We start from the raw sequence: 15272 nt of genomic DNA on the forward strand, positions 1-15272 counted from the left end.
ATGGGGTAAGGTCTTCCTCTCTATAGTCTTCAGTGGGCGTTAGCAACACATTATCTCCGTCGATTTTTTTTTAATAATTTAAGAAAAAACCTGTCCTTGGGAAAGAGATGGTTGAGGCCGTAAATCCTTCCCCCAACTGCACTGCACGGATGGTTTCCTTCGTCAAAGGAAAGAATAAAAATAAAATGGAAAAAAACTTCCCCATTTAGATGTTTTTTCTTATTTTATATTCGTCATGTAACTACTTGTTCTTGAAGCTTTTGTCATTCAGTGACAATGAACTGACGAAATAATTCTTTGCTACTAATTAGAACGCAACAAAGGTACCACCGTAGGGAAGACGCAGAGAGAGAGAGAGAGAGATTTAAGCAGCATAAAATGAATCACTTGTTATGGAGTTACCAAATTTTACATGATATCACCACCGTCCACAGGCCTCCGTAATCAAACACATGAACTTAACAAAATTTAGATTGTGGCTTCGATCTCTGGGTCAGCTTCAATGGCCTCCTTGGGTTCGTTCTTCCCGCCTCTCAACAGCGATGAGACATTGTCGATGGCTGAATTCAGTTGGCTTATCTTTGCGTTCAAAGTCAGCCTTGTTCTCTGTTTTCAAACACAGAAATACTGAAGGGCATAAATGGCGTGTACACAAGCAGGGTGGTGCATCTCAGGGTGCGGTTGTCAAGATCAGGTCTAGTCAGGCCCATTTAGGTCTGAACCAGAATCAAGTTTTGAGGTGACAGAATTGGTCTGGGCTCTATTACAACTGGCTTAGATAGGACGAGGTCCAACCGAGAGTCTGGATCAGGTGCAATCACATGGCACAAAATTTGTGCATTAAGCACCTGATTGCCCTCCATCAGGCCTTGGGCCCCACAACTGACAGGCCCTGTCCCCAAGATGGAGGGTGATCAGGTGCTTAATGCACAAATATCTGTGCAATCATATTGCACCTGATCTTTTCACTCCAACCGATGCCTGTGTTGTTGGAACCATAACACCCCGTAAGTCAGGTAAAATCCCCTTGGCGCGCATACAAACACAGAGCTTACCTCTAAGCCTTCGTCATAATATATCGGTCCCCTGGCCCTTCTAAACCCATATTCATCCTCGTTCAAAAGAGATCTCCTAATCTATTAAAAAGGAATGCAACCGAGAGTTTTAGATTTTGATCCAATAATCAATTTGAAAAGGATAAAGAAAAAATATTAGAAGATGACTGCACCAAACAAAACTTGAACCCCGAGTTTTTATAGCAAACAAGCGAAACAACAATGTAAAACAAAAAAGTTCCGTCCCAGCATTCAGTATTTTCTCTTTCTATATTGAAAGGCTTCCTTAAGAACATTGCAAGAGATCATCCTGGGAAACAAAAGAAGAATTCAAACAGAAAAAAGTTATGCACAATAAGATTTGAACATAGAGAGACAAAGACCACCACCCCATTTGGGGAAATGGAAAATAAACCCTCCAACATAGAGTTAGATTCCTAAACATGATTAATGAAATTTCCAGTTTCCTCAATTTTCACCACCCTAAACCATTTAGTCTCAAGGGAATCTCTGTCCTAAACGGTCTTTAGAATGAACTCTCAAGAAACCGTTTCCACAAAGTTAAATTTTTGTATGCTAAAAGGACTGGACGTGTCTTGCAACTCACATATGCATTGACAAAAATAAGGCAACTGCCATCCTTAAAAAACTTGTTTTCTAGGTAACCTTTTCGAGAGTATTCAACAAAATCTTCTATCATCAAATATCCTAAGGAGCTGGGCAGTTTAGGTTGACAATTCACTCAAAGGTGTATGCCTTAGAGCGAGAGTGCTGTTTGTTCCAATCTAAAAGTTCCCATTGTATGCCACAATTCAAGAGAACAACGCAAGAAAGGATGTCATATAACATGTGCTCAGGGGAAAAAAAGGGCCAATACATGAGTAACAACATTCAGCTATTAACTGTTTCAATACTAGAAACCACGGTCTCTTAGATCCCCTTCTACGCATGGTATTACAGATCCACTATATAAAAGAGCCATTATTTGTTTCTTTAACAGATAACTGAATGAACGGCATTCAATCTAAAAATAAATATACAAACTTAGTTCAAAAGTTGAAAAGTATATCAGAGGTAAATATTGTGCCTATGCACATTGAAATGCAAAAAACTTCCAATGCAGCGACCCATTACACTGCTTGCTTTAGTGTTGTCAAACACATTCAAAAGCTAGAGCACTCGAAAGACAGAAAAGCTCACAGTTTTTCAAGAATGAGACATGGACATCAACAAATCATATAGACTGAGAACTATTGAAGGAGAAGTCCCATATTTGACATTTTGATGATCTTTGTGGAGTGTTGTAATTGATTTGCATTTGATGCATGTGTATTTGTGCATATGTGAATACCTTTTTACAATTCTTTAAGATGTTTATTACTTGAAGGGAATTGCACCTGTAAAAGCTAAATACTGAACAAGGAAAAAGATAAACTAACTGGTTCAGAAAATTTGAAGCATGTTTCTGCATGTAAATTCCATTGAGGTAGGTCATTCAAACTATTCCAAATTACCCTCTGATATGTGTTTGAGCTTTGTCTCCCAAAGAACTAATATCACTACCAAGAAAAAATGCAGCACGCACACAGAATAGATACTGTGTCAAGGACGGCAGAGAATAGTAAATTTCATCCAAAATATGTTCTCAGAGGAGTACCAACACCAAACAATTTAACATTAATAAGAAACTTTGAACAGGAAGAGGAAAGAATTACATCACCTGGGAAGCAAAAACATATGCAAGTGTCCCAAAAACTGCACCACCTATAAGAAAACCAGCAAGAAATTCTCCACCACCACCCCGAGTGCCATTGCTGTATAAGCGATAACACACAAAAGTTAAAACATAAAACCGTGCACACTAAAAGAGCGACACTTTATTAATCAAATACAAAAGTATATCAGCAGCAAGTACACAAAAAACTGGCACTTCATGAATAAAAAATCATGGATATCCTACAATTTATAGCAGAATATAGGACTTCTCAAAGGAGAAGAGATCCTGCAGATAGTCTATAGACTCTATACCCTACCAGTTCTAAAAAATGATTCTTGAATATAGAAGAAAAAAATGTCACAAATTTGGAATTCAAGATGTCTATTCTCATTGAACAGAAACTAAAAAAAACTACCGGCTCATATTGTCAAGATGTTTGGAACCTTGATGTGAATGATCATAAGTCAATTTGCCTAGCATAAAGCTCTTTAAGACCATTGCAAGATATTTTCCTTAAAAATTATGGTTCTGATGATAAAGGTTACCAATTATTTCCAAAGCAGCTTTCTTGAAGCTAATAAAATGTTGGCCAGCATTATCATTCATAATGAGGTAAGTGATCCCATTGAAAGAAAAAGAAGCAAGTTTTTATTCCTAAAATGGACTTTGAAAGGTCCAATTTATATGTATTAGATTACACTTTGTATAACCAAATATGGCCGAGGATAGCTACTGAGCGAGCATGGTTTCATTGCATGAGTTGTATTATTCTAAAACAGGATCTTCAATGCTAATGAACAATAATTTAACTGCCTGGTTCTAAATCCAGAGTATAAACCTCTTTTCATTCATTACAATGTCACCAACAATATCAGGGACTAGACATGGGCTTTATGATGGTGCTATATGTCATGTAATTCAGCATGCCCTTAACTTTGTGCATGCATAGTTTCAAGGAGCTAAAGATCCAGCCATAGTACAACCGTGGAACTAATAGTTGCTTCATCCAAGAAATCCTTCTAAAGATGCATACTGTTGCAACTTGTAGAGGCATGATAATCATGGAAAGAGATAAGAAGAAATTCAATTTTCTCCTAATAAGATGCATCCAACAAAAAAATCAGGAAATCTGCATGAATTTTCCTTCTACTATCTCACATATTATGACGTTATTTTCCTTATGTTTTAGTTCTTTGTCACTCCACAACATTTAATAGTTACACAAATGTTTTAAATGTACATAATACTCATTCCACCACATTCATTTCTCTTTTTCATTTAACTCCGCCTGTGTAGTTATACACTGCCGGTCCCAAGCCCGGATAAAGGAGGAGGGTTGCGGTAGGCCTGTGACAGCCAGCATAAAAACTTTGTCATATCCTATGAAAATGAACCAATATGAGAATTTCGTTGGGGCGTTCCCTACTGAGCGACGCGCTGTACTCTCTAGGCCCGGAGGCAGTGATAAATGTGCAAGGGTTGCTAGGTCGTCGCCCAGAAGCGACGCGTCACACCGGCGCCCGGGTGTGGTGTCAAATAGGCAAGGGTTCCCTCGCTTTGTTGGACGGGTGGGGGTAAAGAAGTTAGTCCAATACCATAAAATTAGGTTAGCCACTTGGAACATAGGGTCTTTAACTGGTAAGTTGGTAGAGTTAGTAGATGTTATGTGTAGGAGAAAGATTGATATTTTATGTCTTCAAGAGACCAAATGGGTAGGTGAGAAAGCTAAAGTGATAGAACCTTGGGGATATAAGATTTTGTATACAGGAATAAATAGGAATAGGAATGGAGTAGGGATTGTTATGAGTCGTCAGTTTATAGATAATGTAGTTGAGGTCCGTAGGAAGGGTGATAGAATTTTACTTATTAAATTAGTATTAGGTACGGATATTATTAATATTATTAGTGTTTATGCACCTCAAGTAGGTTTAGATGATTCCATTAAGCATCAATTTTGGGAAGATTTAGATGGAGTAGTACAAGAGACATCTTATGGAGAAAAGCTTTTCATCGGCGGTGACCTTAATGGACATGTAGGCATTAGTAGGGATGGATTTGAGAATATCCATGGAGGCTATGGTATAGGAAAAAGAAATGAAAGTGGAGAAAGGATTTTAGATTTTTGTTTGTCCTATGATATGATCTTAGCAAACACTTGGTTTAGGAAGAGGGAGTCTCACCTAGTAACATTTAAAAGTGGGGTTAATACGAGTCAGATAGATTTTTTCCTACTTAGAAAGAGAGATAGGGGTTGTTGCATCGATTGTAAGGTTATACCAGGAGAAAGTGTAGCTACACAACATAGAGTCTTAATTTTAGATCTTAGAATTAGACAATGCTGCAAAAGGGATAGACATAGGATAGATCCTAGAATTAAGTGGTGGGCACTGAAAGGAGCTAAACAAGGAATGTTTGTAGAGCAGGTAGTTAAGGAAGTTGATTGGTGTCTCGAGGAGGATTCAGAATCAATGTGGAATAAGATAGCGGGTGGTATGAGAAAAGTAGCTAAGGAGGTATTGGGTGAGTCTAAAGGCGGTGCACCACTAGGTAAGGATACATTATGGTGGAACGAGGATGTCAAATTAGCTATTAAGGTTAAAAGAGAGTGTTATAGAAATCTAAGTAAGAGTCGTGATAATGAGAATTTGGAGAAGTATATGATAGCAAAGAAGGAAGCTAAAAAAGTTGTTCGAAACGCGAGGGCTAAGGTATATAAGGAGGTTTATGACAAGTTGGATACCAAAGAAGGCGAGAAGGATATTTATAGGCTTGCAAAGATGAGAGATAGGAAATCGAAGGATTTGGGTATGGTTAGATGTATCAAAGATGAAACACAAAGGGTTTTAGTCAAAGATGAGGAGATTAAGGAGAGATGGAAAGATTATTTTGATAAGCTATTTAATGATAGTCATGCTCAAGATCTTGGAGACTTCTCCATTCCTTTTCATGAGATAAATCGTGACTTCATGCGCAAGATTCAAAAGAAAGAAATTGCAGAGGCTTTGAAGAAAATGAAATCAAGAAGGGCAGTTGGCCCAGATGGTATACCTATCGAGGCTTGGAAATGCTTGGGAGAGAAAGGTTTAGAATGGTTGACAAATCTTTTTAACTTGATTTGGCGAACAAATAAGATGCCTAATGAGTGGAGGAAGAGTACTTTGGTGCCTTTATATAAGAATAAGGGTGATATACAAGATTGCACAAACTATCGTGGTATAAAACTCATGAGTCATACTATGAAACTTTGGGAGAGGGTGATTGAGTCTAGGTTGAGGAAGGTTGTCATGATATCGGAGAATCAATTTGGTTTTATGCCTGGAAGATCAACTATGGAAGCTATACATCTTCTTAGACAACTTATTGAAAGATATAGAGAGAGGAACAAAGATTTGCATATGGTTTTTATTGATTTAGAGAAGGCATACGATAGAGTACCTAGGGACGTTCTCTGGTGGACAATGATGAAGAAAAGTGTTTCTCTCAAGTACATTAGTATAATTAAAGATATGTATGAAGGAGTAGTAACCAATGTCCGCACTTGTGGAGGGGTGACAACCAATTTTCCGATAACGGTTGGGTTACATCAAGGATCTGCTTTAAGCCCTTTCCTATTTGCGATAGTGATGGATGAGCTTACGAGATCAATTCAAGAAAATGTACCGTGGTGTATGTTGTTTGCTGATGATATTGTTTTGATTGATGAGTCTAGAGCTGAGGTTAATGCTAAGTTAGAATTATGGAGACAGACATTGGAAGCTAGAGGTTTTAAGTTGGGTAAGAGTAAGACTGAATATATGGAATGTCGGTTTAGTAAGCAACGAAGTAGTGATGGGAGTGTAGTGAAGCTTGGTGAGCAAGATATACCGGTGAATGATTATTTCAAATATTTGGGATCCATCATTCAAAAGTATGGAGAAATTGATGGAGATGTAAATCATAGGATAAAGGTTGGGTGGATGAAATGGAAAAGTGCTACTGGAGTGTTGTGCGATCGTAGAATGCCATTGCGGTTGAAGGGAAAGTTTTATAGGACGACTATTAGACCCGCTTTACTTTATGGTACGGAATGTTGGGCTGCCAAGAGACATCATATTCAAAAAATGAGTGTAGCTGAGATGCGGATGCTTAGATGGATGTGTGGAAATACAATAAAAGATAAGATTCGGAACGAAGAGATACGTAAGAAGGTAGGTGTTGCACCCATTGAAAATAAGATGTGAGAGAATCGTTTACGGTGGTTTGGACATATTCGGCGAAGGCCTAATGATGCTCCAGTTAGAAGGTTGGAGAAATGGGAAAATATATTAGTTAAAAGAGGTCGGGGTAGGCCTAGGAAGACTTGGATGGAGATGATAGGAAAGGATATGAATGCTTTGAACCTCACCGAGGACATGGCGTTGGATAGAAATGATTGGAGGAAAAGGATTCATGTGGAAGACCCAAAATGAATTTCTTTTTTGGTTCATATCGCTGACCCCAATTGTTTTGGGATGAAGGCGTAGTTGTTGTTGTTGTTGTTGTATAAATGCAACTCACAGGAAAAAAATGAGAACTATCTCACTTGTCAATATAAGGGAATACCTTTCATTTCAAACCATAGTCACATATATCGCCGATATTTTCAAAATACCGTGATATTAATGCTGTAAATTGGAAAATGACATTAAAGGTAAAATATCATGATATTTTCAAAATATCAGAAATTTATATATATTGCGATATTATCGCGAACGCAGCACATCAATAGTGTTTTCTTAAAACAGTTGGTGTAAGGGTATTTTAGGATTTAAAAAAAAAAGAGGATATGTATGTCGTTGCCAGTGTTGTTAAAAACGTGCCTCGCCTTTTTGCACCTTGCCTCAAGGCAAGGGCCTGTTTGCCTTGAGGTGCAAGCCCAAGGCGCAACTATGGCTAAAGCGCGCCTCAAGGTGAGGCGCATGCCTCATTTTTGCAGGGTCAAATGAGGTCAAGCCCTCATTTGACCAAAATCCATTTAAAAAAAAAACTAAAAACAAAAGGGGGGCCGATGTTAGGGCACTCCCTTTTATCTCCTCTCCCCCCTCCCCTTCACTGTCAAAGAAGAAGAAGAAGAGAGGAGTGACCAAGTGCACCCTCTCTCTCTCTCTTTCTTTTTCGGCTATTTCTTCTTCTTCTTCTTCTTCTTCTTCTTCTTCTTCTTCTTCTTCTTCTTCTCTCTCTCTCTCTCTCATCTCTCGCTCTCCCCTATCTCTCTCTCTGCCTCTTCCTCTCGTTGTCTCTCACTGTCTCTCTAAGTCTCCTTGGGATAAGATGTCCCCTATTGTTGCCTTTCCTAAACCAGCAGGAATCGAGGGCATTGTAGCGATTTTAGGTGTGTGTGAGTTCAAACACAGGTCACCCATGAGCAAGAAGAGCAAGAAGGTGAAGAAGAAGCAGCAGGTGGACTCCCGGAAGCCCAAGAAGCCCCCTACTGCTTTCTTCTACTTCCTGTGAGTAGATTATTTTTTATAACCCTTTAATTTTTTCTTCTTCTCTTCCTGTTTTTTTCTGCACAACATTAGCACCCATCTCATTGTTGTTTTCTAAAAGTTATATGGATGAAAAACAAAATCTTTAGTTAAAACCTTAAGAGGAAGTTCGGAACCCAAATGGGTGATCTTTTCTTTTTTGTTCTTTCCCTAAATGTAAGCTTATACGAGTGTTATGATGAAATTGATGTGTATTTCTTTGCATATAAATAAGTTGGTGCTTTCTTTATCACTTTTTTTTGTTTAAATGCATCGAATTCTAAAATTTTTCAAGTTAAACTATGGTGGTACACGAAAAATGAATTGGTTTGCCTCATATTCTTTATATTTATACCCTAGTCAGCAATAATATTAAAATTTGAAAAAGAATACAAATAATAATGAAGAAAAGAAATAATAGATTTTATTGATTGTTAGAGATTTTGTTACTAAGTTTTTTATTGAATATTGAATGCTCGTGTTTTATTTCTTAGATATTTGCATAAATCAAGTTGTTGCATTAATATAACTTTTACATATTAATCTCATATTATTCGGTATTTATTTGATATTTTTTATTTTTTATTAGATGTTGCTTCATCAATAAAGCATTTCTTTTGTTTATTTATAGTTTTAGATATTTTTTTAAAGTTTTTTTAAAGTTTTAAATTTTTTTTTGAGGCTTACGCTTTATGCCTCACTTTAGTTTTTGGTGGAGCGCCTCGCTACGCCTCAATGCTTTTCACAACATTGGTCTTTACTAATTTTTTAATAGGTTGGTTAGGGTATAAAGTTTATACCTTTTTGACTTTTGTTAGGGTTAAGTGTCAGCTTTTAAAAAAGAAAAAGAAGTTGCTTCGTCTCCACGAGTTCCAGGCTGCTTCATCTCCTTGAGTTCCAGTCAACGTGAACAGGGAAATAAAGAAAGAAGAGAAAGAGGAAGGGAAGGAAGAAAGAAAAGAAGGAAGGAAGGAAAGAAAGAAGAAGGGAAGGAAGAAAAGAAGGGAGGAAGGGAGGGAAGAAAGGAAAGAAAGAGGAAGTGAAGGAAGAAAGGAAGGAAGGAAAGAAGAAAGAGGAAGGGAAGGAATATAAAAAGAAAGAAAAAAAGGGAAGGAGGAAGGAAGAGGGAAAGGGGGCTTTACATTTATTTTTTATTTTTTATTTTTTATTATTTTATTATTTTATTTTAAAATTATGAGATTTTCCTAAGAGTTATTAGAAAATCAATAATATCCCGATGTTATACCTCACTGAGATATAGCCGATACCAATATTTGTGACTATGTTTCAAACTAGACCATACCCAAGCTGGTGTATATACAGTGAAAAGAAACACCCGTGTTAGGAAGGTGCAAGACATGCAACTAAATCTCAAATGTTAGTCTCTAAAAGTAATGGTGGATCTCACCACGTTGAAAGAGGCACACTAAATCTCAATTCTTCAATATTGATCCAAAGAGGCACAATGACAAGTTGAACAACATAACTACGAGACTCCTACAAAGTGAAGTAGAAAGAAATTGCAATAGCACATTTACTCAAGGACCTCGGATTCCACTATCGAAGAAACAAAGGATCAATTAAGTGGATCCACGACTGCTGATCCATCCTTCAAGGGCTGCCCAAAAGGGAAGGTGGAGTAACACAACTGCTTATATATGCCCCTTTTCTGTGCTCCTGACAGGTGGGCAAGGGGCAATGGACATATCGAAGTGATTTTGTCCCTCTCTTAGATCCCTCTGCTCAACTACACGCAGAAAGCACAATTGTCGAACATCCCGACAGAGAAGGTAAGGTTAAACCCAGTCCTTGATGACAATTGGGAGATAAAAAGATAAGCATTTTAAAGAGATGGACAAGTTACCCCTTGTTAGTCCTGAGGGACGAAGGAGGCTAGGTTAGCCGAAAGATGGTTATCGGTTCAAGGATGCAAGGTGACCTTGCTTTTTTTCAGGGTAAGAAGAGGTAGAGAAAATGCCTCGAGCCAATGCCCGAGTACCAGGCGCTACGGCGCTGAAGTAACCCATGACATACTCCTAGGAAAAGCTTGAACAACTCTCTCTATGGAACTTGGCAACATAGCCCCATAACTTCAGGAGAAGGGGTGCCTCATAAAAAAGAGCATGCAAGCACCAATTCCTATTGCCATCACATAAAACAAGCGGGGTAAAAACTGAGGACACACATAAGCAATTTCTGGTATGTGGGTCATTTCTAAACGTTCTCTATATGTTTGGAATTTATTAATTTTGTTAGGGTATTTAAGTCATTTTCCAGAAATATTTTTTTCTGTTATGAGCTAAAATACTGCAAGAAAACAAAAACAAATGGACAAGAATAGTTGCAATTGAAAGACAAAAATCTAATGAACAAGAAATGCAGGCATCAACTGTCAAAAAAAAGAAAAATACATAACTCATATTAGGTAGGATTTTATTATCAAGGCCCTAATGATTAGCAGCATCAATCTATGTGTCAATAATATTGACCTTTATGTGAATTATGAAATATAAAAGCATCTACACACATCTGTAGTGCTCAATGCTGATCTCAGTCGCTTATTATACCAATTTGGGCACATATTTCATTTAACAAAGTCCTATGGCCATAGAAAACAACATCAGTAATCGAAATATGATCCACCATAAAGGAACTTCACTCCACGCACAAAGCATGCAAGAAGATGGTGACAGCTGAGACAGTTAAACAAAGATATAAAAGGAAACCAGAACATACTCAATAAATCAACATATTCTAAGTTTCATGTACTATTGATTGGCATTGCAAACCACAAATACGATAAATAAGAAAGCCTCATTAGGACACATGATAAAATACTTCTCTTACTTGTACTCTGCACGAACAGCTAATGTCCTGTTTAGGTGCACATGATTTTCCCTTTTCCGAAATGCAAATCTCCGTGGATGGGAAAATTGCGGGTTGAGTTTTGCTGCAGCAGCACTAAAACTAAAATCTTTCAAATGGGATCCACCTAACAACCACAGAAATCGTGACATAGTTTATGAGGACTGAAAACTTGAAACACTTAAGACAAATAAATAGTGAACCAATCAAAAAGCGCAATTCAGAAAGAGGAAAATCACATATATAAAAAGAGGCCGCCAATTACATTACTTTGACCAGGTTACTTTATAAGATACATGAAGACTCATGTCATTTTTCCCAAAGATAAGTACAAATTAGAATGAAAATTATGGTAATTTTCTCATAATGGATATGAACAAATATGCATTTCCACGGTAAACAAACTAACGATTCAGGAACGTATGAACACAACATACCAAAAATTTTGTCTATAACAAGAATTCCGGATTCCATCGAATGACATGGACACGCTTCAATTATTTCACATAAAATGGAAGAGAAAATGAAAAAAAGAGGCAAGAAAAACTTTAGTCAAGCCTTCCACTTCCCGCACTCAAACTGCTACACTACCATCAATAACCCCAGAACCAAGCAATTCATACAAAAAGAAAAGAAAAGAAACTGCATTATGATCGCTATCTAAACGAACAACAAACCTAAGAATAACAAAAAAATGCCCAAAAGAAAAAGATAAAATCGTTCTCCGCGCTTGGAAACCCTAAAATCTCCCTACTTCCATTAACCCAATTTCTTTATCGAAGATTCTCAAGATCCCTCAAAACCGACAGAATTCGCAAACGACGACAAAAATTAAAGAAAAATTGCTCAAAAATTCATCCGATAAAAAGAGATGAAAACAACAGGAAATTCTACGATCAGAACCCCCAGAATTTACAAAAGAGGAGACCGCAACAACGATACAAAATCGATCGAGCGAACGAGAATCACTCTCGATCGATCCACGCCGTCGAGAAACCACAAATTCGATAAAATCGATCGAAAATCGCTATCAAGAACTACGAATCCGATCAAAAACTCTATAGATCTGTTCGTTCATTTATCTTCGTTTATCCAACCAGTAAGACATCGGAGAGATCGGAGAGAGAGGGGTTACCGAAGAGGGTGAGGGAGGAAGAAGAGGCCGCCATGAACTCCCGATATTGTTGGACCCGTCGGGATGGGAGACGGGGAACCAGCGAGGTGCGGATAAAATACGTCCCTGAATTTGCAGAAATGCCATTGGTGACATGGAGGTAGTGCTCGCGAGGATGAGGACTCAAGACAAGATAGACTGGTAGAGTTTTACGTCCGAACCCAAATCTAAATCGGATCCGAATCTGACAGATATCCGAACCCCATTACATGTAAAAAATGCGGGAAGTTAGCTAATTTAAGCTATCGATTGGGGTTTTGTATTGGATTTTGAGTTCGATTCCGACTATAATCAAGCAATTCTGATTATATTTTATTTAGTGATGTCTACATCCTAATCAGGGGTAGAGCCAGGAATTTAAATTAGGATGGTACAAATGCACAGTAAAAAAATAAAAATAATTTCTATGACAAACTATAATAACAACTGCAAAAAAAAAAATGATCATATTTATAATTAGGAACGTTGTTGGTTGAAACTAAACATATTTTCAGTAATAAAAATTTTTATTTAAGGTTTGCATTGTATAGTAATAAAATGCTTATATATTTAAAAAATTTAGCTTTCTTTGATATAAAAACAAAAAAAAATACCTTTCGTGACTAAACTCAAGTTTAGATCTTGAAATGCATTCAACAAGACGTGACAAAGAAACACAAACATCTTACAAAGAAATAGTCAATTAATTAGTTAATCTTTCAAAAAAATCTACAAAAGATATTATAAATATTTTATAAATAATTTTAAAAAGTACAAACCACTTAAAATGAAAATGAACATAAAACATATTTAATAAATTTTATGTCTTTCACCAATTTATCTTTATCAAAAGGCCAATAAATGAAAGCACCAATCAAATGAACAAAAGATAATAAAACTAATAGAAAATTAAAATATACTAACACGTAAAAAAAATCAAATAGTTACTCTAACACATACCTTTTACAATTGACTTTGTCAATTTTTCGTATTTTAAAATCCCTTTATAATTGATTCATTACTAATGGTATCAAATATGTCATTCTTGATATAGGTAGTCAAAATCATCTCACATTCAAGTACGCAATCAAATCTTGATAATATTTATATCTAAAAATGTCATCTCAATACATGCTATTGCTTCTAAAAAAAACACTTGCTATCGCAAGTAGTAGAGCCAAAGCTAATGTGATAAACAAATAAACCATATGAAAACACTTTATAATTTTTGCTATTTATCATTATTTTTGCAAGCTCAATTAGGCATTTCAAATTTAAAAACTTCATATTGTGTCTTACATCAATGATATATGTTTGTAGTTAATTGTTAATCATCAATAAATCTAATGTAGAGAAGTCATCATGATAAAATTTAGCAAGACTTATTAATTTATATCTATCAAATGCAAAAAATGAATTCTTTGGACTTAAACAAGCCACAAAAAGAAGTATTTATGTATTTACTTATGTAAAACAATTGTTCAACCCATGAAGTTGAATATCAATAATTGTATATTGTAGTATCTTCAACACTAAGTCTTGATCATCCATAAGGTATATAAAAAATAAGGATTCTATCCAGATAAGTAAGTGTTTTCCCCTTATTTTTTAACTTTAAGTTATTTTAATAACTGTCAATCACGGTAAAATACATGTTGATTAAATTGATCAATGCACCATAATGAAAACTCCAACATGTATCACCAAGTCATCTGAGAGTCTTCTCTTGATTTAATCTTCTCCCACTTTTAAGTTCATCTAACTCAATTGCTTCACAATTTGAATCACTTGTGCGACAATCAAGTTGTTTGCATGATGCTAAAAAAACATTTAATATACTATAAACTACATTTAAAAAATGAGTCAATTTGCAAGTGATTTCTTGCGAGAGCAACTAATGCTAATTAAAGTTTATGTAAAAAACAATGAATATAAATAATTGATTCATTTTCTTTCAATATAATTGTTTTGAGTTCAATAAACTCTTCTCACATATTACTTGTTCCATTGTAACCTTGTTCACATAATTTTGTTAGGCTTAACCTATGTTTAGAGAATACATCATCAACTAATGCTTTAAAAAATATAGCACTTATGTCACAAACATGTACAAACTCTAAAAATTGCTCGACTACTTAATTGATTAACAAATCACAAAACAATAATAAAGTGTTATTTAACTCATATATCTTGAGATTCATCAATTAAAATAGAAAAGAATACATCTTCAAGTTTCTTAATTATTTTCACACCAACGACTCCAGTAACATCCTTTTGTATGTTAAGTGATACAAACTTGAGATTTTTTTAAAGCTTCATGCAGTACAATATTTTTTTATATCATCATTAATATCTATAAAAACCTTCAACTTAAGAAAGTTTTCTTTATTAACAAATTCTTCATATTCATCGTACTTTACAGAATAACAATCTTTACCTCAACAAATACCTGGTTGTGGTAATTGTTGCATTGAGGAGAACTTAATATTCATTTATTTGATGATCAAATTGCTTGTAAAACACAGTTTGAATATGTTGTGTTTGCTTCATTAAGTTCTCACTTAGTTCATCCACCACTATGATGACGGTCAAAACCCTCAAACATGTACATCAAGTTTCTTGTTCTCTTTTTAATTATCAAACCCTTAAAAAATAAATGTTTCTCCACTACATTGATATGTGCATTTTTGACTTGAAAAGCTAACAATACAAGCAAAATGTTATATCTTTATATTTGTTATACTTTAACCAATCTTTATACTTATCAAATTAAACATTGCTAAACCATCATAATTTATCTAAAATCCTCTTTTGTTGAAAGTTGTGATTACAAGGTTGTCACGAACCCTTATGAAGATACTCTATATAAACATTATCTTGTTCATTGGGATGATAATCAGAAATAAGAATATGAAGTCATGAATCTGTAAATAATTTTGCTAGATGAATTTCTGTTCGGCTTCATTTTTCATGTGATTTTCCTTCGTCATATCTTA

General features: G+C 35.6%; 1 protein-coding gene across 1 annotated transcript; it reads right to left on the minus strand.

Annotated features, from left to right (window-relative positions):
- Positions 1–363: 363 nt before the first annotated feature.
- LOC149819239 (uncharacterized) lies at positions 364–12393 on the minus strand. The gene is made up of 5 exons (XM_089985216.1): positions 12259–12393; positions 11106–11250; positions 2776–2869; positions 1056–1136; positions 364–606 (listed from the first exon to the last, which is right to left on the minus strand). The coding sequence occupies exons 1-5, from the start codon at positions 12290–12292 to the stop codon at positions 469–471; spliced, it is 492 nt and encodes a 163-aa protein (XP_089841342.1). The 5' UTR covers positions 12293–12393; the 3' UTR covers positions 364–468.
- Between the last annotated feature and the right edge of the window lie 2879 nt (positions 12394–15272).

Source organism: Nuphar pumila, chromosome 13 (assembly GCF_984573655.1).
Source record: "Nuphar pumila chromosome 13, dmNupPumi1.hap1.1, whole genome shotgun sequence".
Lineage (NCBI taxonomy): Eukaryota > Viridiplantae > Streptophyta > Magnoliopsida > Nymphaeales > Nymphaeaceae > Nuphar > Nuphar pumila.